The 24,291-nt window shown below is 34.9% G+C and overlaps 1 protein-coding gene across 3 annotated transcripts in view; it reads right to left on the reverse strand.

The window, feature by feature from the left end:
- LOC107221015 (F-actin-uncapping protein LRRC16A) overlaps nt 1-24,291 on the reverse strand; it is a 95,956-nt gene that overhangs the window by 27,410 nt on the left and 44,255 nt on the right. For all 3 annotated transcript variants that reach the window (XM_046732493.1, XM_015659852.2, XM_046732492.1), the window contains exons 12-16: nt 20,132-20,400; nt 11,173-11,300; nt 10,702-11,020; nt 10,514-10,627; nt 7,891-8,096 (exon numbers count right to left, since the gene is read on the reverse strand). In XM_046732493.1, coding sequence (XP_046588449.1) covers nt 7,891-8,096; nt 10,514-10,627; nt 10,702-11,020; nt 11,173-11,300; nt 20,132-20,400 — 1,036 coding nt within the window. The remainder of the gene's footprint in view (nt 1-7,890; nt 8,097-10,513; nt 10,628-10,701; nt 11,021-11,172; nt 11,301-20,131; nt 20,401-24,291) is intronic.

The raw sequence follows: 24,291 nt of genomic DNA on the forward strand, positions 1-24,291 counted from the left end.
AGTGGATAATTGGTCTACATTTGCGGGTTTTAATACAGGTAATGAGTCAAACGGTGCTGTGATTAAGTCACCTGGTGATTACAAATCACATATGAATAAAAATGGAATATACGGGGGAGAAGCAGAATTAGCTGCAGCTGCGGACATTTTTAAGATATGTTTAATCGTGTATCGCGAAGAACAAATTCATCCACACCGGATCGGATCACAAAGCTTTCCCGCTTGAAAAGTAGCTTCAAAGATGTTTATATGCTCGAATGCTTCCCTTTACCTTAATCCAGATTCATACGAATCTGCCAACTGTATGTTACGCGATATGTTGAATTATGGTTGTGATCGAACCATGTGTTCCAATAACTAATTTGAATTGAAGCTACTACACTTGTTTGGTGACAGTCAATTATAATAGCATATTGTATGGCAAAAAATTCAAAAAAACAAAAAAAAATATGTAACCCAGCGATATTTAAACTACATTTGTATATTCTTGAGCAGTACGTTACATGTTCGCAGAACTGGTATAATACTCAGATACTAAAGGAATCATTGAATTATTTAAATACATTTTTTATTCAAATACGGGGTTTAGTCGTTGTGATTTCAGTTTTCTCTGCACAATGCCATATCTTCTTTGATCCGAAGAATTATTCCATTGGTCCTTGTAAACATTATTTGAGTGAAGGGACAATTCGTTTGACATGAAGCATGCAGCGTTTGGATGAAACTATCGTACCAGAAGAGCAACGCAATGAGTTATGCCACTCAATCTCTAGTAAATTCATTTAAATTATTTTTTATTGGTCCTAAATACAGATTTTTATAATTGAAAACTACATCAATCGTCGTTTTGAATAAATGAGCTCTCAGGACTATGCAAACGCCCGGACTATTTGGATCAATTATTATTAAAACCAACAACTTTTTTTTCACAGTGCAGTACATATTAACGTAGAATGATAAAAAGAGTCCCAGCCACAGAAATTGATTATTGAAGTGTAGATATTGTAAATGTTGTATACTTTTAAAACTATAAGTATTGTAAAAATTGTGAACACTGTCAAAATGCTGTTGAAACTGCAAATAATGTTAACTGAATGTAAATCAAGTTGACATTTGTAACATATTTTTATGAGTTTCATGTATTTTATATTACCCAATCGGAATATCACTACAAACAAACAAGAATCTAAAATATGAACCTGTCACACTAGTATTTTCATATTCAGTGTAAACACTACGATATAAGAAGACTGGTTGTGCATTTCTAATTTTCGTCACACTGGGTATTTTCATACTCAGTGTAAACACTGAGATATAAGAAGACTGGTTGTGCATTTCTGATTTTCGTGCTTCATAAAAAGACATTTGATATATACGGGTGATTCAAAGAAAGATGTAATGTATTCATTTATTTTGAGATAGTAAGATTTTAGGCCGAGAATAGGTACAACTCCCAATACTATCTATATGCACTAAGCATGGAATTTTGAAAACCTAATGAATTCACAAAAAATCTTTATTATTCCAAAGTTTAAGTATTTTTTTTATTTGAAAATGCGAAAAAATCAGGATTTTGCATGGGATATAAAAAAATAAAATAAAATATTTAAAAAAAAGGAAAAAAAAAAGGGTGACACTATAGTTGCTTCTGTAACTGAAAGGGTGAAGACATGGATGATTCAGCACAGCTTGCTGAAAACAGTCAGCTAAATGGGGCTTTTTGCAGCAAGGAAAGGCACAAGGTGGGCAACTTTGGTACGGAAATTTCTTTCTGCCATCAATACCCAATTAACATTGAAGTCCCATAAGCGAATCACACAATGTAAGGCACTACTGTTACCGCCGCACGTTTTCACTTGCTTCAAAAAAATACTTGCTATCTTTAACAATCTTCGGTTAATGATTATATGTCAGAAAAAATCTGTGGTGGAATTATTTTGTATTTGCGCTTCTTTGAACTATATCAAGTTATTCTTTATTTTTCTCTATCAATGTTGGACAATTTTCTATCCAACTCTATAAAATTCGAACTTATTCGAAAACTCTAAAAAAGTTTAATGCCTCTGATTATTTCTCATTAGATCTGCGTTGATTCTGATCAGTTTTACTCGATTGGACCAGTTTTGAGATTTAATAAATATTGCGTGGAACGTGTTCAGCTATTGGCGTTGCATGCGCGAAAATTTCGAGAAAATATGAACTTTTTTTTATTAATCACAATTTTTTCCAAAATATCTGAAATATTTTCATTATTCGAACCAATGCTTGTCACTTGGTTACTAAATATTCATGTATAAGAACTGTTGTTGTCGTATCTAAGATTTTACTGATTTCAGCTGTTATCACACATTAAAAATCGAGACTATATCAGCGCTTGCTCTAGCGAGATATAGCCACGAAGGAAGAAGAAGAATAAAAGACTGATCGTCTTTGAAACATCATTTAAATCAGGAGTTACATAAGAGTTACATCAAGAGAAAAAACAACTCAAAAAATTTCCAGCACTGTTATTTGCACCAAACTCCAGAGAAAAGCCTGACACAGCCCACGCTTGCGTTTCTCGTGTTCCCTATTTTTGTTTTAGCGCTTTTGGACACGAAATAGATTTTTGGAACTAATTTTCGAGGTGCACGGTGAATAAACGCATGCCGGTAACCGATCATACTCTGGCGTATTTAGTATCACGGAGGCAGTGGATGTTTGTAATTCATTCGGCTTCGATTACTGATCTCCGTAAGTGTTTCGTATCACTCGCTGCTTTCCTGATGTTAAAATTAGTTTCAAGAAATAAAAAAAAAAAAATATGACCGACTTCAAAAAAAATGATTCAATATAGGAGGTATATCTTTGCACTAAACATAATCAAACAATTTTTTTATTTCTGACTCAACCGAAATGTTCACTTTTTTAACTGGAAAAACAGGACCAAAATAGCATATGATTCCATCTAATATTTTTTTCCCATAAATTATTATCTGCATTTTTCTGGGTTTCTTTTTTCTTTTTCAATTTTAAAGCATTCCTTTCTGTATTATTATACACTTTCGATAATATTATAGTTTTAGACTGATAAAATTATGACGTTCATACATAAAAGAAGTAATTATGATGATTTCCTATACAACAAATGCTGTTATCCGTTTGCATTTCTCACAATTTATTTTATCATTGGTAATCTCTGTTCTGAATTCTGTACGAAATATTGCCAAAAATATCGAGTCCCACTTTTCAAGTCAATAATGTCACCAGAGTTCAGTCGGAAATAAAATTCTATAAAGACTTGGGAATAAAAGTCGATTATTCCCTCGGTACGTAATGTAATATTTTCCTTACAATTTGATGAATCAATTCAATTTTTTGGATTCGGTTCCAAGGCATATCTGTGATTCGGGATAAATGGATGCGGATTTGTTCAATTGCGCTAATGTCCGATAATAGGCGAACATCTCGCAGGTACGTGTTAGGAGTATTGGGATTATCACTTTTCAATGCATCATCTGGTGGAAAATAATCAAACTAATGCAACCAGGCTGACAGCTGATCATTGACCGTAGTTTTTCGTGTTTGGGTAGCACAAAAAGGTATATTATGTTTAATTAATTTATGTAACATAAGTAATTTGAAACCCTAAGAATTATGATTTGACTCTATTCGAATTAAAAACTTAGTTTACGTGGTGATAAAATCGCGCCGACAAAAAGGTTCCGACGTGATGAAGACATTTTCCAATAGGAGACGGCGCTCTCACGATTGAAATTGCAACGTCTAACGTATAAACATGAGTAGTAAACTTTTTAAGCTGCACAAGTCTTTTGCATGAAATCTTCCAATTTGCGGAACAGGGGTTTATAAAACATTATTGTAAAGTCATTATCCTGTACATTAGATTGCCTGGAGTTTATTTATAAATCATAGGGGTTTTCAACAATTATAATTATTTAGTACAACTAGTGTTACATCATCGCGCGCCATAGCGGTCGTAACCGGGGTTCTTTTTCATATGTTTAGCTACTAAAAGAAAATCTTTATCATTCGTAAATAAATAATTTTTTGATTCCTCATTAGCCGTGCATTGCTTTCCTCTACTAATAAGTTGTGAAAATCTTGTGTCAAAACGAATGCACGAATTACTTTTTTGTAACGTAAACTTTTTCACACTTCTCTAACACGAGACATCCTGAGCAGTAATCTTCTAAGATTTCGTAACATTGACTATCGTCTACCTGTTGAGGTTGCCCTCGGAGCGCGCAGCGCTCAACGCCTTGATGGTCGATATTAATTTCTTAGTTTCCTTGTACATGAATCGTCAATGATATTAATTTCTTCGTTCACTTGTACAAACTTTCACACATTGACAGTCAATTCCAGAACAAAATACCAATCCACCCGCCCGTTCAGTCAGCGCGCTAATAAAACGTCAACAATGTTTCGAGATTTCGTGATTTCGACTTCGATTGGTCATATCTCTTAAGATCGGATTATAATTAGAATTATTTATTATAATTGAAATTTGTCGCCAACTCTAAAAAGTTGAATTTGATTTATCAAATCATGAGGAAAAAATGGTTTCGTTCATCTTAGAGCAAAGGTATATTGAATCATTTTTTTGAAGCAGCTCATATCTTTCTCGATTTTCTTTTATTTAACAATACTTGATTTTTTGCCGTTTTATTTTCTCTGTTTTTCTCTACTTTGTTTTTTACTTCTCTACAATGGATGGTGGCATCATTGATGATTACCTGTTAGTAAAAATCATGCAAATCGATAGATCATCGGAAACAGCAAAAAAAGCGACAAGATACACTGTTAGAAAATTCAACTAAATATAATGTCCCATCAGATCCACTTTATATTTGCGTTATTTGTTACATTTCTGTTAGTAAATATGGCACAAATTATTGTAATTTTAACACTTAAATTGTTATACCAACATTTAATTTGCACTTTGTACATTTTTTCATTTATTGCTAGTGATCCGTTAAAAAATGGTTTAATCTACCCAAAAATTTTAACGGGCCTGCTGGAACTTTTTTTTTTCTACCCGTCTGTGATAGGATGAAAATTTCGATTTTTCGTAACTGGCTATTAATGAACCAGTATCTTTTCGAAAATTTCATGGGACCATTAAAGGGGTACGAAATATTGCTTTCAGATAAAAAAAAAAAAAAATGATTGATCTAAATCAGTGCATTCGTTAAGGAGTTGTGCGCGAACAGTCATAAAATAAAAACATACGCCACGAATTGATAAACTCCTCCTTTTGAAATCGGTACAAAAACATATTTCATGTCAGAAGGCGCTACGAATTCGGGGATACGTAAAACGCAAGCGTGGGCTTTTCCAGGCTTCACTCTGTTTGCACTAATGACTGCGAACACGAATGAAAAAACATCTGTAACATACAATGGTAATTAATCTGTACAAGTCCTAATAACACAAGCTACAATATCAACAATTTAAGGTGAGGTTTTGTAATTATAAAGTTGAAAATGTTTAAATTAAACTGAGATGTTTTTCATACGGTTCAAATTTATTTACGCTTATTTATTATTGAGATTTCCAGACAACGTTTAGACGAAATTTTAAAAATGGATCTCATTAGAAGTGCGGAAGGTGAGCGATTTCCGACGAGAGTGAAGTTTGCAACGTGAGTCAAACACAATTGCTGCGTTCACAGAAATACAAGTGTGAAGTTGGCGGCATAAGCAGATACCCGTGTGAACACAGCATGAAAGCAAGAGCGATCAGTGTAATCATACCAGTTAGATATCGCCCATCCGCATGTGCGTGACACGTGGTATTTTTTGCAACACCGATGAAGGAAAGTTTCATTTGAGAAGCACGAAATGTGCCACTGACAATGCGTAAAATCGGGGGAAGGTAATTTGCGCTGACTGACACAGTTTGTAAAATTGAGTTATGCGTATGTCCCAAAGAAAACTGTAGTGTGGAAAATCGAGTATTTTGAAATGTTGCAGTTCACGTACGCTCCACAAACTTTGATAATAGAATTTTCCAAACAGGTGTTGCAAAAACATAGATATGTGTAGGTGCGGTAAGATAAATGTTGATCAATAATTTTTACATTTGCACGTTATAACTACAATTCAGATGTTTTCTCTGGATAACTCGCGGTGATCTGGTTGGTGAGCAAAAGAAGCTTAAAAACTTGGAAATGGGATAAAAATAGACCAGAGTTTGATTGTCTTGAATGTTCTAATTATAGAACATTTTTTGAAATTGTTGATATCTCAGCTTGTATTATTCGAATTTGCTAATATTCATTTCTATCACGTTGTGGAAATGTTGTTTCATTCGTGCCTACCATCATTGGCTCGAATAGCATTGCTGAAGATTTTTGGAAGGTTTTTTCACTTTCTCAAACTTTTTATTCAGACGGTACGGCTCATTCGTCCTAAACAGTTTAATCCTGATTATATTGACCACATTTGTCAAATATAAGGTTATCAAAGATACAATTTTGTTTTCAATGAAAAATCAAACAGTAACATTCTCCTGAAGTAAAGCAAACATAAATTATAGTCGAACGATTTTGAGTTTACACGATAATCCTTAACTGCAATTAAATAACCAAGACAATATTGTAGCATATAAAGTTATTTAATTGAATTGAAGAGGACTGAAAGAAACAATTTGATTCGTACCGAATTAAAAATTTTTTTTTTGAAGTCCACACGATCCCACGTATGAAGAGTTGGATAATTTAACAATTGTCCACTCCTCGTAGTATTTGACGTGTAAAACGCCGAGTGTTTTATGGTTAGATGAGATTCCATAAACGATCGATTATGAATTACCTATAATATGTGTGCATATTCCAGCAGGTATTGAAAAATTTTGTACACAATCTCACCGACCGTTGTATAAAAGTGTGTGCAAAATCCTTTTATAATCACCAAAATTCTAGGAATGGTTTGAATGTCAGTGTAGAACACTTTTATAAAATGAATAGGAAATATTGTGTAAATATACAACTGATATTGTCGACAGCAATGTACAAATCAGACAGTAAAGAAGTAGCTTCTGATAATGGTTATCGATTTCATATCTGAAAAAATAATTGACACAGACCGCAGCTTTGTTAGGTAGAATTCTGATGTGATAAGCCAAGAAAACAATTAATCTAATCTCGACAAAGTCAACGTTTGGACAAGCTGCTATTCCGATGAACATAATATTCTCTCGGCAGACGTATCACCGACAAGTTTTTTTCACACGAATTTCATTAATTTTAGTACAAGATTGGCCAACATTGAGTACTCATCAAATTATTTTATTTATTATTATGTTTGCAACCTATCACGACTTTCCCAAAAATGCAGGGGAAAAAATTTCCAAGTCATTGTTAAGAGTTTAGACCTTGATTTGCGATCTAATTTGCGTTGAAATTGGAACAAATTTTGTCAGGAATTGAATTTCACTTTTCAATAACTCATTTTATTCAACAAATAGCAATACTGAATTAATTACACAGGGTATAACAAAATTGGCAGATTTCGAAGGCAGCATTGAGTTCGGCTTGGAAGGCAGAACCCGAATAACGCAAAAAAAAAAAAAAAACACAAACTTCGAAGCTCCATTTCCCTACAAATGCATATTATTGGGACAATGAAGAGTTATCTTAAAATATTTTCGGGAAATTTGATGTCTATTTTAAACTAAAATGTTGGAGTATTAAGGTGGTGTAACTTTATCGTAACAAAGTAGCCCTCAAAATACATTGTCACGTAAAATAGTTGAAGGAGGGTAAACTTGAGCTACAAAATGTAATCAGTTTTTCCGTGGTAACAAAAAATAGCACAGCATTAACTAAATATTGGAAGAGACATCTAAATTTAGTTTGAATGAGAAAATAAACTGTGAACTTACTTGACTTTATTAATGATGTCAGTCCCAGCTTGTTCCAATATAGAAGTGTAAATGAAATCAGTGCTAATTTGATTTTTCTCTCTGCAGCTGCTTCTCAGATCATATTCAACAGAAATTGGTTCACTTTCATCGCCTCTGATGACTGTCTGGTTTAAAACCGTTGGACACTGTTCGATGGCACACTTCAGCATACTATCCAAGGAATCCTGTAAAATACATTGAATACTGAAATACTGAATTACACACAGAACAGAAAAGAGAAAAACAATGGTTAATACATCTCCAGCAGTTTGATTTGAGCTAATGATTGTGAACACTAATAAAATAGCATCCTTGCTATGTAAGAAAAATTATTCTAAGCAAATTTAAATAACACAAGCTAGAATATCGACAATTCGAGGAACGATTTTAGAATTGGAACTTTTAAGATTATTAAGCTCTGGTCTTTTTATCCCGAACTAATATCGTTGGTTCCATTTTACTCGCTGATCAGACCCCCCACAAATTGTCTGAAAGACACATCAGAAATCTCACATCATAATACAGTTATAAAGTCTGAATATCATTCTGGTGAGAATAACGAATTCAAAACAGTGATGCATCGCGATAAAGTTTTATGAAACTGAATCGTACCCACGATACATTTTTTCGCAAGTTTTTCCGTATATAAACAGATAGAGGAAGTTATACCTATAAGTTATAAAAGTCAGGGTAAACTTAGATAGAGCATTGCTCTTTCATTGTAGAATTCGGAAATCTCATTGATATCCAGCAGCTTTCAGAATTTTTTTAAAATTTTCACCATATGTTATCATTTTCGCGATACCCAGATTTTGGATCAATAAAGTGGGTGACCTAGAGACCTTCCATCGTTTTAATGAAAGATTTAGGCTAGTGAAAGGAAAATAGGATTTATAATGGTTTTGCAAATAATGAACACTCGGCTGGAAGTTTTCTCATCGTTACTTTGCGTGGCCGCCACAACACGAAATGGCGCTTGCAGTTGGGACATTTTATGCCTAGAGTGTAACGTATCAATAGAGCCACTCACGGACTGTAAAAGAAATATATTTCTCAGAATCTCAGTTCCTCTACTCTGACTACACTAGCTCGTTCTCAAAAATTAATTCTCGACTCTCTCAATAGTACCCCGCAAAAAAGTGTAACTTTCGTAGATTTGTGTTCGAATTACGTACATACCACTGAATCACTGAAGCAAGTATGTACAGTGAGGCACAAAAGTATCCGTACAGTGGATAAATTTAAAGAAAATGAGGTACAATTTTATAAATTAATTTATTTATTCTGATTATAAAGCAATTTCCACCGTTTTTATGAGACTTTTTTGACGAGTATTTGAATTTCCCGCGAGATTTGACAAATTGACTATAAGCAACATGGCTGCCTGATGGCTTCAATTAATCACAAGAAAATAACACGGCACGCAGCATCCAGTTAATATAGCGATTAGTGGTACAAAATCGTGGGCATTACTAGGCATGCTAAGCAACCTACGTAACAGACGCTCGACTGATCACCGTTTCTACCCAATATTATTTTGAATCGTAATTTTCTTTTCTTGGACTGAATATTGTATGAAAAAAGTTTTGCGACGACTATTTCACTCCTCATTATTTAAAGAATGGTGGAAAGTCTTCCGGTGACGGACCTTATTACTCTGAAAATTCGGGAATAGCAATGTCCTGCCAAAATTTGAACACATCCCAGTCATTAATTAATATACTCGATACAAATATATTCAATATAATCGTATATTCTGTTACAAGCATGGGAAATGGGTAATTTCCGATGAGTGTAAAGTTTGGAGCGTGAGCTCCAATCGCATGAGTGCTAATGCGAAAGCAGTATGATCCAAGGCGAGCGCTGCCATCAGAAAATTAGATGTTGCCCATCCGCACGTGTGACACACACAATTTTTTCCAACACGTTTGAAGGAAAGTTTGATTTGAGAAGCAACGAAAGTGCCACTGACGGCGCTTAAAATCGGGATTAGCCAACTTACACTCAATGACACAATGCGTAAAATTGAATTATTTGAAAGTGCGCATTGCCCAAAATTGTTTTACCGCGTTGCTCGGAAATGTAGCGCTTGACACACGCTCCACAGGCTTCGAAAATCGAACGTTTCAAGAAGGTGTGGAGAAAATATTTTTATCCATCCTAGAAATAATTATTTGTCCAAATTAAATATGTTTCATGGCGATCTCTAGACATCTCTGTGATGAACAAAAGAAGCCCAAAAAAACGTCAGAACCGCAGCAAAAATTCAAGAATTCATTCATTAACGTTCTAATTACAAAACTTTTGCTCAATTTGTTAACATCTTACCCTGTTTTATTCGAATTAGCTCTGAAGCATTTCTGTTACCTACATAGCAGGGATAATTTTAATTCGTGTTCAATATCAGAGACACAAACAACAGTGCTTGAGGTTGGTCAAACGATTTTCCATATTGTCCTTACTTCTGATTCCTATTGAACTATATATAGCACATTTTTCTTTAATACAATCGCAGAAAAATAATAATGCATTTCGACTCTAAACATCACAAGAAGAGGTTATTTATGGTGTCAAAGAATCACCCAAGCTCGAAATTCCATACCTGTAGATATCCAGTGACAACTCTGTGGATCTCGTCTGCTGTTTCTTTCAATTTGATTTCAATCGGACTACTATCGTCTCTCCTTGTAACAACCTCGTGTAACCTCGGCAAAAGCTGAAATGAGTATGAAATTTACAATTAGCGACGATCACGATTTTGATACGGACAGAGGAAAAGTTTTAGCGTACCTGTTTAGAATTATCAGCATCCTGTATCAAGCCAGTGGCGTAATTTATATCGTTATTGGCATCACAGCTCTCAGCGGCCAAAGTTTTTATCGTATCTTGCGTTTGCACGACGAGTCTATCTACCATTTGTTGCGTAGAACTCAATAAGAATCCCTGTTGAAGTCGGAACGCTTGTCCATGACTGTATTTGTTCGGCGATACATTTCTTTGCAACAAGTCTTGGATTTTTTTCATAAGCAGTTCAGTTTTTTCCGCAGACATTTTCATGCAAGGTTGCGCGTCAAAGATTGGAAACGGCATATGCCTGACGCTGTAGTTGCTATTGGACGAAGATTTGGTTGATTTTAGTTTTGTCAACAAATTCTGAGAATAATTTAACGGTAAGAAACAATAAAGGGAATGTTTTATCATCAAACGAAAGTAAAGAGTCGTCGTGCCTCGAATAAAAACATATTAGAACATTCAACTTACTTTTCTAATGCATATGCAATATCACTGTATCCTTGAATCGTTATGTTGTTCCTATCATAAATGATATTCTTCAAATGATTGTTTATTTGCAATGCTTTTGCTAAAAGACGAGCACCGGCATCACCAATCTAAAAATACCAAATAATCGTTGATTGAAGAACAGCAAATTTGTCTGTGGCAGTCCATGCTAGTCTTCTGTTTTATTCTTGATTTTTGTTATGGCGGTATCATGCGAGGGATCGAATATTTTTAAATTAAATTACGCCGCACTCATTGTCAGAGCAATGTTTCGAAATTTCTGTAGATGATTGAGAATATTTTGAGCCCAGCTGCTGTTAAAGAAACCATTTAAATTAGAACGTTACAGCAAACGACTTAAAATACACTGGCCATAGAAATTAACGGGCCACTTAATTTTCCGTCGAAAAACCTACAAATAATAGTGGCACAACTTTGCAAAAAATTCATGCATCAAAACTGTAAGGCATTTTGAAACTTGAAGCACCAGCATCAAAATGTTTTTTCAGATTTGGTGTTGATTAGTTTTTTTTTTTTAAATTATGCCACTTCGAATCGACATTTCTGAAATTTGCAAAATGAATGTAGAGTTTAAGTGCTGCATGAAGTACAGCCATTTTTTTTATCGATCTCTGATATAGCCGTTTTGGAATGGAAAGTGTACTTTTTAAAAAAAATTTCACAGAGAATAGCCGAGTGAGCATGCCAAAAGTGCCCTTTCTCGAAACAGATTCTGCGGGTGAATATCAGTTTTCTGTTGGTAAATGACTGACCTTTACCAAATTTTAGCCTTCTAACTCCATTTTACTCCAAGCTATCGCAAAAAACGTGATTTTCAGTTTTCCTGTATAACTCCGCTATTTGTACTCAGAAAATTCTGCAAAATATCACAGATTTGGCAAACGTATATGGCCATATCAAGGATTTTTTAAAGATTTTTCGGTAGCAATCTTGACCTTACACAAGTTTTTGAACATTTGGATCACTGGTTTCCGGTGGGTTTTAAAAAGTGACCACCTTCTTTTTTCTACAGTATGAACATCTGCTTTCAGGTGATTTTTTGTAATTTTTCCAGATTTTTACAAATGGTGCGTCATTCTCCAGAAACCCAAAAACTGACATTTTTCACTATTTTATGGGGACCTCAAGATAAGGACATACCGGATATGCCAGTCTAAAGTGCCCTTACACCAAACCACTTGCAGACTACATTTCGTTCCGAAGCAAGTGAAACAGATATTTCCGCATGTATTTTGATCACCTACTTCTTTGAGAATTCTTTTGAACCCATATCTCAATCGTTAATATGCGAAAAATATATGAAACATTTTTCTTCCGTTGACAAAAGTAATAAGGCCAGCAGAAATTCTATCGAAAATGTTCATCAGCGACAATGTAGTAGTTAGTATAAATGAATGTAGCGATGAAGATTAAAAAGTATAAGTTGGCACTTTCTGCGGATTGATTGTTTAAAGTAAGTAAGTAATATGTTATATTTCTATTGTAATTTGTGCTAAAATAAATGATAATCCAAATAAAAAAATTGAAAAATCAACGAAAGAAAAAAGTCCGTCACATTTTTCCCACATTAACGATTGAGCTGTGGCCTCTAAACAATTATCAAAGAAGCAGGTGATCAAAATACATGCGAAAATATGTGTTTCACTTGCTTCGGAACGAAATATAGTCTGTGAATCATTTGGTGAAAGGGCACTTTTGACTGGCCTATCCAGCTATGCCCTTATCTTGAGGTCGTGCCCGTAAATGATGAAAAATGTGTGTTGTTGATTTTTTTTGAGAATGATGCGCCGTTTGTAAAAGTCTGGAAGAATTACGAAAAATCACCTGAAAGCAGATGTTCATACTGTAAAAAAAGAAGATGGTCACTTTTAAAAATCCACCGGAAACCAGTGATCGAAGTGTTCAAAAATTTTTATAAGGTTAAGGGTGTTATCGAAAAATCTGAAAAAATCCTCGATATGTACACTTACGTTTGCTGAATCTCTGATTTTTTACCAAATTTTCTCAGTAGAAACAGCGGAGTTATGGCAAAAAAATTAAAGTCCCGTTTTTTGCGATAACTTCGAGCAAAATGGAGTTAAAAAACTAAAATTAGGTATAGGTCAGTCATTTACCAACAGAAAACTGTTAGTCACCCGCAGAATCCGTTTCGAAAACGGGTACTTTTGGCATGCTTACTCGGCTATATCTTTTCCTATACGATTTTATTTTTTTTTTTTTTTGAGTTACTGACGATTAACCGAAAAAGTGTTGCAAAACCTTTGATTAAATGTCACAGATAGACAGATCGTTACTGAAGGGTTTTAGAAAAAGTTTCAAACCACGAATCTGGTCTTTTCAACCACATACCCGAACATCAAACCCAACCATTTTTGCAGGGCTATCTTTAATAAAATAAGAATCATTTTCACACAATTCGTATACAAAATCAAACTCGCATTTTGTTTCGAACTGAAAACAAGAAAGCCGCAGGGGTAAGGCGTTCATGAATATTACTGTACACACAGGGGTAGTGATTCTGAAACAGCTAATTTTTTTTCGTTCCATTTACCCGCAAATTCGGCATTACGCGTCTGTTTTCAGACCGGATAAGGTTTGTTTTTAAGTGCCAGCTCAGAAACCTTATCCGGTCTGAAAACAGACGCGTAATGTCGAATTTGAGGGCAAATGGAATGAAAAATAGAATACGCGGCTCGTGCCGTAAAGAGGTCGAGCAGGACTTGGGTTTTACCGGTAAAATCGCATGCCCTGCAACGACCTCTCGAAACGAAATGCTTTCTTTGTCTCGAAACTAGTATCACAAGTGGGACGACAATGCACGACCCAGGAGTATATGGTCTAAGGTTCATCGTTTTCAATCCGAAAATTGTCTAACAACTTGACAGGCTTACAAGCATTATAAAGAAAGTTTTATGGCTGTAAACTCGTTAAGAAGTTTATTTATTCGACTACTAAGAACTCCGCTCTTATACATATTGCCATTCAATCCCCCTTTGGCACTTCACCATCACTCTCTTGTGCAGGTGTTTTCGTTTTGAATATGCAATATACCGGATAATTTGAAAAACTCCAAGATACAAAATGGCCATCTTGTGAAATTTAAAAACACATTCGGTTCATCATGTACGACCACGTCAAGTCGAAGGTTTACTTTACAAATTTGACACGATTGACTTGAAGATAATTTAACCGAGAAAAAATAAGTATAGACTAAATCTCAAAAACGAGACTTGAAACCAAGATTTTCAACTTTCAACATCGTTTTTAATTGAATTTTTCACTTGAAATTCATGCATTTAGAGCGTTTCAAACTTGAACCTTGTTCGGCAAGAAACGGGAGGACCCATTATTTTTTTCCAGGAGTGTACATTCATCATTATTACGTACTTTGTCAAAGATGAATTGCAACGAAAGCGAGGGAGTATTTTCTTTTTTTGCTCCTAAGTGCCTTAAGCGTACGGTCAAAATTGGGGGGGGAATTTCTCAAATTTCCTCAATCCGAACAAAACAATACGTTATTTAGCAGGCCCTCAAATTTCTGTCACACATTTGATTTTTTTTCTCATTCAAATATTTACGGCGCTCCTCATCAAATTACGCCCCCATACGATGCTTATCTTGCTTACTGCCTTCCGCCAGTGCTGACGATAAGGTTACTGGTGAGATTTCCTTGGCCATTGTTAAGTAATGAGTAAGGATAAGGGTAATCTTGGGTGTGACGGCCAGTTTCATCAAAATAATGATTTATCTCAGACGTGTTGGTCGAAGCATGGCTGGCCATCCGCAGTGTTGTAACAATATGATTTATGACAGTACGTGTGCCTCAAACTTAATAACGATTTAGGCATGATAATAAACAAAATGAGACAAGTTTCTGGATAAGGTCCCGTTTTTGGTGCATATGGTTAAATGCATGTTAGGAAACCCCACTTTACGTTTGGCTCTACTTTTCCATAGAAAATAGTAGAGTTTTCTAACATACATCTAACCACATTCTCTGATAATGGGAGTTTACTTAGAAACTTTTTGCATTTGGTAATTGTTATAAATGCTCAAGTCCTTATAAAGTTTGAAGTATTAGTACTTTCATGAGGAATATTGTTACAGAACTGAGGGTGGCCGGCCATGCTCCGATCGAAGCGTTTTAAATAAATAATTATTTTGGTAAAACTGACTGTCACACCCAAGATTACCCGTTCTTACCTATAGGTTTACTATAAAGAACGTGGGAAATTTAACAGACAATTGATAATAATCGATAATGAGTGATCAGCAAGGCGGGGTAGATGTGTGGCTGACAGGCCAGATACATGTTTAAGCCCACATAAATGTCTGACTCAGGTAAAAAAAGACGTTGCTCATCTAAAGTCAGTGTCATTCTTGAAGGCTTGATCATTTAAATTTTTGTTCAATCCTTGGTTGACATTCACTATAGGAATTCGTGTCCCTTAGTACAGCGTCACAAGATAAACTCCTGGCATGAGTATGAAAGACCCGATTCGAGAGATCCTATTTTTATATTACGCTTTGCCATTATCGAAGGTACAAATCAAATCTTATACCAAGAGGATTCTTCCAAGTGAACGATGCGAACGACGACACGTCGGCAGATACGCAGCGAAGTTATATATAATCTTTGGAAGGATGCACTGACAATGAAATATACCCTAACTGGTACGCGCACAAGCCTATTTCGAACGTGCAGCTCTGTCGTAACGTTGAGCTATCCCCAATCTCAATCTAGCTACCCACACACAAGTTCTTGTCTCAAATTCATCGAATGAAAAGTACGTTAGACCGAAGTGGATCATAGCAATGCGTTACAGATAACATGGAATATAAGTATTAGACGAACTGGAACTGAATTATTTCTTCAGATATTATGGTGCATCTCATATGTATACTATCTGATAAATCGTTGAGTGTTTGACTTACTTCTTGAGATTTCTGTATATTGTTGCACGCGCAGCTATCCTTCACGGTACAAGCCACTAGTCTAAGTAGAGTACATTTTTGGGTACGCTCTGATATTCGCTTCAACCGCTTTCAGCCAGCTTAACCCATTCCGATATTTGCTCAAAACGTTACACGTTCTGAGCGAGAGCGACGTGGGGACGTTAAAGCGATTGGAGTCGAGACGCGTCGGATACTTCATCTCCGGAGCTGAGGTGTCCGACGCGTACCCACCATTCTATGATGACCCTATGGGGCTAAGTGCTTGAATGCGTTGCGATATGGATTTGAAGCGCTGTCAGCAATCAGTAGTTGCGTTATTCGTAGCATTCAGCACAGTTTGGAATATTGGAATATTTTTCGCGTATTCAACGTTCCCAGCGTTTGGAGCGAACTCACCCTCAGTGGTTGGATGTTGAAGATGGGACCGTGCGCAACTGACACGGACTCCGCTAACGTAGGTGAAAGAGCGCTGTTAAAATTGAGTTTCGTGAGATGTGTTTTAAAATTATGCGACTTCGGAAAAGTCCTCAAAACTGTGATGATAAATGCAGCATTGAATCGGATAAATTTGAACATGATTATTCTACGGTAAGTAGCACTGCTAACGGCTTCATTAAAATGGTAAAGTTGACGGAGAACTCGATTTTTTTATGAATCCTGCATTACTTCTGTAGGTAATAGTGTGATGACCTGAACTATGTCGAAAACTGCTCTAAGAGACTCACCACTAGGATTCACAAGGTTACGGAGATGCCACACTCGATTACTGACATGTGTTAAAATGTTTGTAGCTTCGTTGGAATTGTCGAAGGCTTGATTTTTGCCCAAGTTATCGTAAGTCGAATGCAAGCATATCATACTGAAAGTAGATCACTGGCACGTATTAGTTTTATTTCAATGGGTTCGAGTATGATAAGGCAAAGGATATGGTATTGTTCTAAGCTAGCGTAGGTTCCGATCGATGGTTAACAATGTCTCGGCACCTACGTTAACAAATGCTAGGCTAGGTTACAGATATTGTTACCAAGCTGCTACATAAGACACAATATTTGAATTGAATATTTGAACATTTATACTGGACTCAAATCACTGCAAATCAGGGCATAGATTTATATTGGGTAACAACCTCTGACATGTAGAAAAAATTAGAGGAGTGTTAACAAAAACAGGTTCAAAAAGAGTTCAAGAAAAGTTGTCTGTGTTGCATTAAAACTGTATCAGTACTTGCTAAGTGAATAAAAATGTCTTCAGTGCGGTGTGTGAATTTTTATTTTTCATCGCACGAAGTGGAAAAAATGCGCAAGAGTTCAGTTATTAGCGCATTGCACATTATTTCGCAGCGGTGCATTCAAAAAAACAAATTCCTCTAAAAATGACAAGCACGAAAACGGTGTTTGAATTTCGACAAACCGAAAATATTGATGAACATTTAGTAAAAGTATCTCAAATGAATCCATCATTTTTTTCAAAGCTTCAAATGACTGGACACATTCGACCTAAGGCATCTTCTCTGCCTCATCATAATCGAACCCAGTGGAATAAGAAATTAACGCGTGCCACTAATCTACCTTTAGTATATCGGACTTGCAATCGACTTACAAGAGCTTGGGCAAAAATCAGGCATTCAATAATTCCAACGAACAAGATGCATTTTGACATTGGTTAGCGATTGATTGCGGCATCTTCATAATCTCGATAAAACCAACGGAGTCTCTTGAGGCAGCTTGCGATCTAGTTCAGGCCGTGATGCCGTTTGCTGTAAAAATAATGCAGGATCCACAAAGAATAGAGTTATCAGACTACTTCATCATTATAATGAAGTCGTTTGCGATCCAACTTACTCTGAAAATATCATGTTCAAATTTATTAATTTGATGTAGCACTGCTATCACAGTTTTGATCACTTCTTCCGAAATCATATAATTTTAGTGCGTATCTTACGAAACTCAATTTTTAACAGCACAAGCTAATCTCTGTTTTCGGATTCCGTGTCGACTGGACAACTACGCGCGGTCCCATGTTTACTATCCTACCGAAAATTAAATTTAACCTCGATGGTCTATCTGCCAGCGTATCGTCTTTCGCATCGTTTTCCTTCCTAGGAATTCTTTTGGTGGTACAAGGGAAATTCCAAGGCATCGCGACCTGGCCATAACTTCGCAATTTCCAATTCCAAGATTTCTAGTAATTCCATGATTATTCATCATCGCTACCGATAATTAATGATTACGAAATTAATATAAGAAGGTCTTTGTCAGCGATTACTAGAAGACTGTTTTTCTTCCAAATATTAAATTTTGGAAAGCTCTTTTGTTTATGATGCTCCACAACATAATAAAGGAATAAATTTAAAAATGGTGAGGGTCATGGCTAAGTTAGGTCGAGATACCTGGGAATCTCTCATATACATAAAAATCATCATTAGCAGTTAAACGATGTAGTAACAAATGATATTAAGTATGAATAGGCCGAATCATCAAAATCACAATTTGAGAAAAGAGAAAAAAATCTATTTAAAAAATCTCCAGCAGTGTTACTGTGGGCATTAAATAAATGACCATTCAGTATAAGGCCATGCGAGCGAGCGTCCCCCTACACGCCCATCACGTCACATTCAACGCCAGCAGTGGGGGCGATTACCAACTAGCTACTTCGGAGAATTTTCTTCTCCTCAGGCCCCGCGGCAGGTCTATATATCTAGCGTCCACTATATTCGAACCAGTGATGGTGAATACGAATAATACATCTCGACTATATAATAAATATTATATATGAAACGAAAATATGAATAGAACAAGCAAATAGTATTTGCAACTGGTTACACCAGTGCATATTGGGTGTACACTGAAGCCGTGCACTGTAATTTACTCGTATGCCGTGTTACTTGTGGTACGGGATCCACTTTTCTGCACCATGTTTTGTTTACAAGGTTGGTGCAAGATTTTATCCTTATGACCAAAGTCACGATGAAACATGTGATGTACTAGTAGGTAGTAGAGTTTAGTTTTATGCTGAATTACTGAATGTCTAATTAATTTTGTTATTTTTACGTCAAAACAGACGTCAATGGAACAAAAATCTATTAAAACGAAACTCGTTACTATTTAGCAGCACACCATAAGTTGCACCGTGATTTCGGTCATGGGAATCACCATCTATACAATGCATTGATACGAGCTGATATGCTCAGGATAAAGATCTTGCACTATTCTTGCACGCTGGTGTAACCAGTTGCAAACGCTGATATAAAAAAAAATTGAGAACGATTTTATAAATAGAATATTCAAATTGCTAAACTCTAGTGTTTTTGATAATATTTTGATGTGTTTGCACTCGTTCTACTCGCTGACAATATATCCACAAATTGTTTGAAAAACCCTAGAAAAATCTTACATTATAATAGAGTTGTCATGCACAAACACAATTGTTGACAACCATTTGTGGTACCGTATTTAAAAAAATATATTCTTGTCTGTAAATTTATACTTTTTCTGGAGATTTCTATAGCGAATAAAATAAACTTAAAAGTATTGTAGATGATTTATCTCGGGTGGAGATTAGTACTACTGGAGACCTGTTAAATGGTTTTTTTTTTTCAAACTGTTGATTCATCCTTAAGCAGCAAGCGTAAAGCTAACACTGGCGTCGTCAACAAATTTTCTTTGTCTACTTTATCATTGAAATTGATAGATAATATGAAACTATCATGAGTTTTTTTTTGTCTTTCCATCAACCACTATAATTGAAAAGTTACAGGCGTTTTTGTTTCATTGATACATTAATATTCGGTATTGTGAAGTTATTATTTTGTCGGTAATCTGAAAATGGAAATAACTCTTGTAATTTTCAAAATCCTCCAAGTAGAAGAACAGTTTACAGATAAACTCGGATACGATCTTCCAAAATTCGCAATGAAAAAAAGGCAAAAACAGACCCATTGAAAAGTTTCATACTTCGTACATACCTGATTACCACTGATATCCAGCGTGTGTAGGCATGTGTTACTCCCCAAGGCATTAATCAAGTTGAATAAATCACTTTTTAATCTAGAATCCGGTAAATGCAACGCCTGCAATACGCAATCGTCTTCCTGAATCATAGTTACCAGTGCTTCCATCACAACAGCAATATGTTTAGTTTTCATGCCAGCTAGATTTCGACCCATGTATAGCTGCTTGATGGATTTATTTTTGCTCACTGCCGTTATCACTTGTGCTAAATCGACATCCATATCTGAAACACATTGATTGCAAATGAAGCTGAAAAATTTTTATTTGCATGATCATCTGCGGTAAATGAATTGATTTTAGTTTTTCGAATGGATTAGTTCATGGCACATCGATCCTCAAATAGCATGACCACACCAGTCTTTATTATCGAACTATACATACAACGTAATGAAACAAATACGTAATGTATTTTAAATCCTGTTTTTCTTCGTTGTTCTATTTATAAGATTTGTTTCAACGTAATAAAGAGAGCACCGCAATATGAATATGCAATATCTTTATAATTCAACAATCAAACGAACTTACGTAAATTCATTTGATTGTTCAATTATATTCCGTCGCCTCATCCTCTAGGTCAGAAGGTAGCTGTGCAGAGGTGTAATTGTTGCGAGTATTTATGTATATTTATTTCAGGAACATATTTTTATGAGAACGAGTGCGTATGTTTATGAGATTGTGTATTTTATTACAAACTTTGATGACAGGTATGTACGTTTATGAAATGATGTATATTTGTTACAAACCCTGATCTATTAGATTCAGTTTTTTATATATAAAACAATATACATATACAACTTTATATATTTATTAGCTAATATTTTTTTTTTAATTTTTTTTTGTAGTTAATAACTACACTAAACAAAACTACACTAACTACACAAAAAAATAACTTGAGAAACCGATTTTTTTTTACTATTTAAGTTAGTAAAATACAGTAAAAACAAAAATATGTAGATAAAGAAAGGTTTTAGCTGGATAATATCGTAATAAATATCGATTTTTTGAAAAAAATTTAGCCATCTGACGAGAAAAAAAAAATATTTTTAATATTTAAGTCTTAAATTTGTCAAACAAGTGAAAATAATTATGTCAAACGCAAAATCAACGGTTAATTACTTTTGAATACAATTTCAATGTCGAATAACTTTTAAAGGAGTGAATTTCATGAAAAATGTTAAGAGACTTTTTTTGTAGAGCATCAAATTTCCCACCAAAATAATGGTTTGATCTACGAAAATATTGATTTTTCTGGTAATTACAAAAATCAAAAATTCAAACAAAATTTGAAAAAACAAATCAAAGTTTAAGGCACGATTACAAGGAAACGGCTCGATCTACGTCAATTTAGTAAGAGAGCTTTTTGTAGGAAATTTAATTTCCTTCAAAAATATGGATTGACAAAATTTTTCAGATTGATAATTGACGGATTTTGGGTAAAAAAATGCGGTAACTGTTAAAAAATCAATAAATAACGATACACCCCTTAATATTAATATTAAGGGCTCAAACTTTCAGGATAATTTTTATTTGTCGTCATGAACAATGTTTTACAGTACCATTAAAAAAAAAAATTCTTTGTTTTTTTTGGCCCAGTCTAATATTTATATATATTGCAATAACTTTAAAGCTCCGCGATGGGGTCAATTATGGAAGTTGTAAAATTTGCTGTTTCTATTAACAAAAACTTCCCGACTCTTTTCTCCAACCCGCTGTTTTCCTAATCGGTTCGATATTGACTCCTTTGCTGCATGCAGTTAACGTTGATGCATGCCTTGTACTATGAGCTGTAAATAAGCTCGTGTCTACCCCGCCCTACTCTGGTGTGTCTTTGATCCATCGACTGATGGTTGCAATTTTTGCTGCACGGTGAGGTCTTTTAAGGGCGTTGCCTATGCCTCGAAGAGCGCGCGCAAACAGAGACTCACGATTTTCCTTCTCATTTCCTCATTTTTGAAGATAATTAGGTTCTTAGGGGGTCATTTTGAAGGTAAAGGATAGATCTGTGTCGCCTTTTTTGCCGAATTTTCGATTTCGCTTTCAGATTTGCGTAAAACGTACTTGAAAGTACGTTATGTTTGAAGTGAAACACAGCGGACAGTGAATTTTTTTTCGCAATTCGGCGAAAAAGGCGACACAGATCTATTCTTTATCTTCAAAATGACTCGCTAAGAACCTAAGTATCTTCAAAAATGAGGAAATGAGAAGGAAAATCACGAAGCATAAAACAGCAAATTTTTCGCGCAAAAGGCGGGCGGCTGCTAGCGCCACGACTGCGTTGGCGGGCGACCATGCGAATTACAGGCGATGAGAGTAGACTCAAACCCCCCCACTACAATTCCCCTCCTTCGAATCCTCGTCGCTCGGCACGTGGATAGTGTTCCGCGCTTTTATTTTTGCTTGTGTTTTTCTACAGTGTTTTTTATTATTTCGAATCAGTATTTATTCCCGCGATGGCTAAGAAGAGAGGGAATGTGTCTTTGGAGAAGAAGAAACGACCCGGCATAATGATTTTGGCTACATTTCAGGAAAAAATGAGGTAAATCGAATTATTTATATGATTGATGGTGCACCCTCTCTGACTTCGAGATTCAATCACTTGAGTACGAACAATCGCAGGGCTTTAATTTAAGAAGGTACTTTCAAGAGCCGATAGTGCTGTTCATAATAGCAGTATACATTCATTCTCTAGTTTTTTTATACATACGAAAATATAAACTAGAATGCATTGTGACGTGTGGTACTAGCCCGGTTTGCATTAGTCGCTAAAATATGTCATCAATTTGTTACGTGTTCAGGTTAAATGATCGAAATCGATATTCGGCAATTAGCATGAGTGTTTACTAGACTGGGCCAAAAAAATTGACTATTTTTTTTTTTGAAAAATATATTGAGAATATCATTCAGTATGGCAAAAAAAAAATTTCATGAAATTTTAAGCCCTTAATATTAACTTTAAGAGGTCTATCATCGCTATTTTTGATTTTTAGTAATAACTTGATGTTTTACGTCAGAACTGTCGAAATATTGAAGTGAAAAAATTTATGTTCACTTATCCCTTTATAAAATTAAATTCCCTACAAAAAAGGTCTGATTATAGATTTTTGTCAGACAAGCCGTTTCCGAGTAATTAAGCTTAATAAATTGATATAATTTCTCGATTAATTCTCGATTAATTCTCGATTAATTCTCGAGAAATTATATCAATTTATTAAGCTTAATTACTCGATTAATTCTCGATTAATTCTCGATTAATTCTCGAGAAATTATATCAATTTATTAAGCTTAATTACTCGGAAACGGCTTGTCTGACAAAAATCTATAATCAGACCTTTTTTGTAGGGAATTTAATTTTATAAAGGGATAAGTGAACATAAATTTTTTCACTTCAATATTTCGACAGTTCTGACGTAAAACATCAAGTTATTACTAAAAATCAAAAATAGCGATGATAGACCTCTTAAAGTTAATATTAAGGGCTTAAAATTTCATGAAATTTTTTTTTTGCCATACTGAATGATATTCTCAATATATTTTTCAAAAAAAAAAATAGTCAATTTTTTTGGCCCAGTCTAGTGTTTACACTTTGTCGATCATAAGGAATATTCTTATCACTTATTGTGACTACCTAAGTATCCAAGGTAAAATTACAATGTACCTGGCAGAATTTTCCATACAAAGTAAATACGGCGCGTACGTATTAGGCCACTAAAATACGCTCGTTTTGTTTTTAGAAATAAACTTGACGTAATTCTGGGGTAATCATATATGCACACATTACTTACAAATCAGCCACCTACAAAACTGTCATCAAATCAGATACTACTGCCAAGTATAATTTATTTAGAAACTAATGATGATTTTGATATACTATAACTAATGATGACAAAAAAAAAAAAAAAATTGAAATCAAAATTGAAATTCTAAAAAAAAAAAACGTAAATTTTGATAAAAAAAAAAAAACAATTGGAGTACGTGGTCCTGGCGGGCCCATGCTTATATTGCCATTACAACATTGATATAGCTCGACTTGTATTTTCTTGTGCTTGTTTTAAAAAAGCCCGCCTTTACCACTATCTCCAATTTTTTTTTTTTCAATAAAAATTATTTTTTTTTT

The sequence above is a fragment of the Neodiprion lecontei genome, chromosome 2 (assembly GCF_021901455.1).
Source record: "Neodiprion lecontei isolate iyNeoLeco1 chromosome 2, iyNeoLeco1.1, whole genome shotgun sequence".
NCBI lineage: Eukaryota > Metazoa > Arthropoda > Insecta > Hymenoptera > Diprionidae > Neodiprion > Neodiprion lecontei.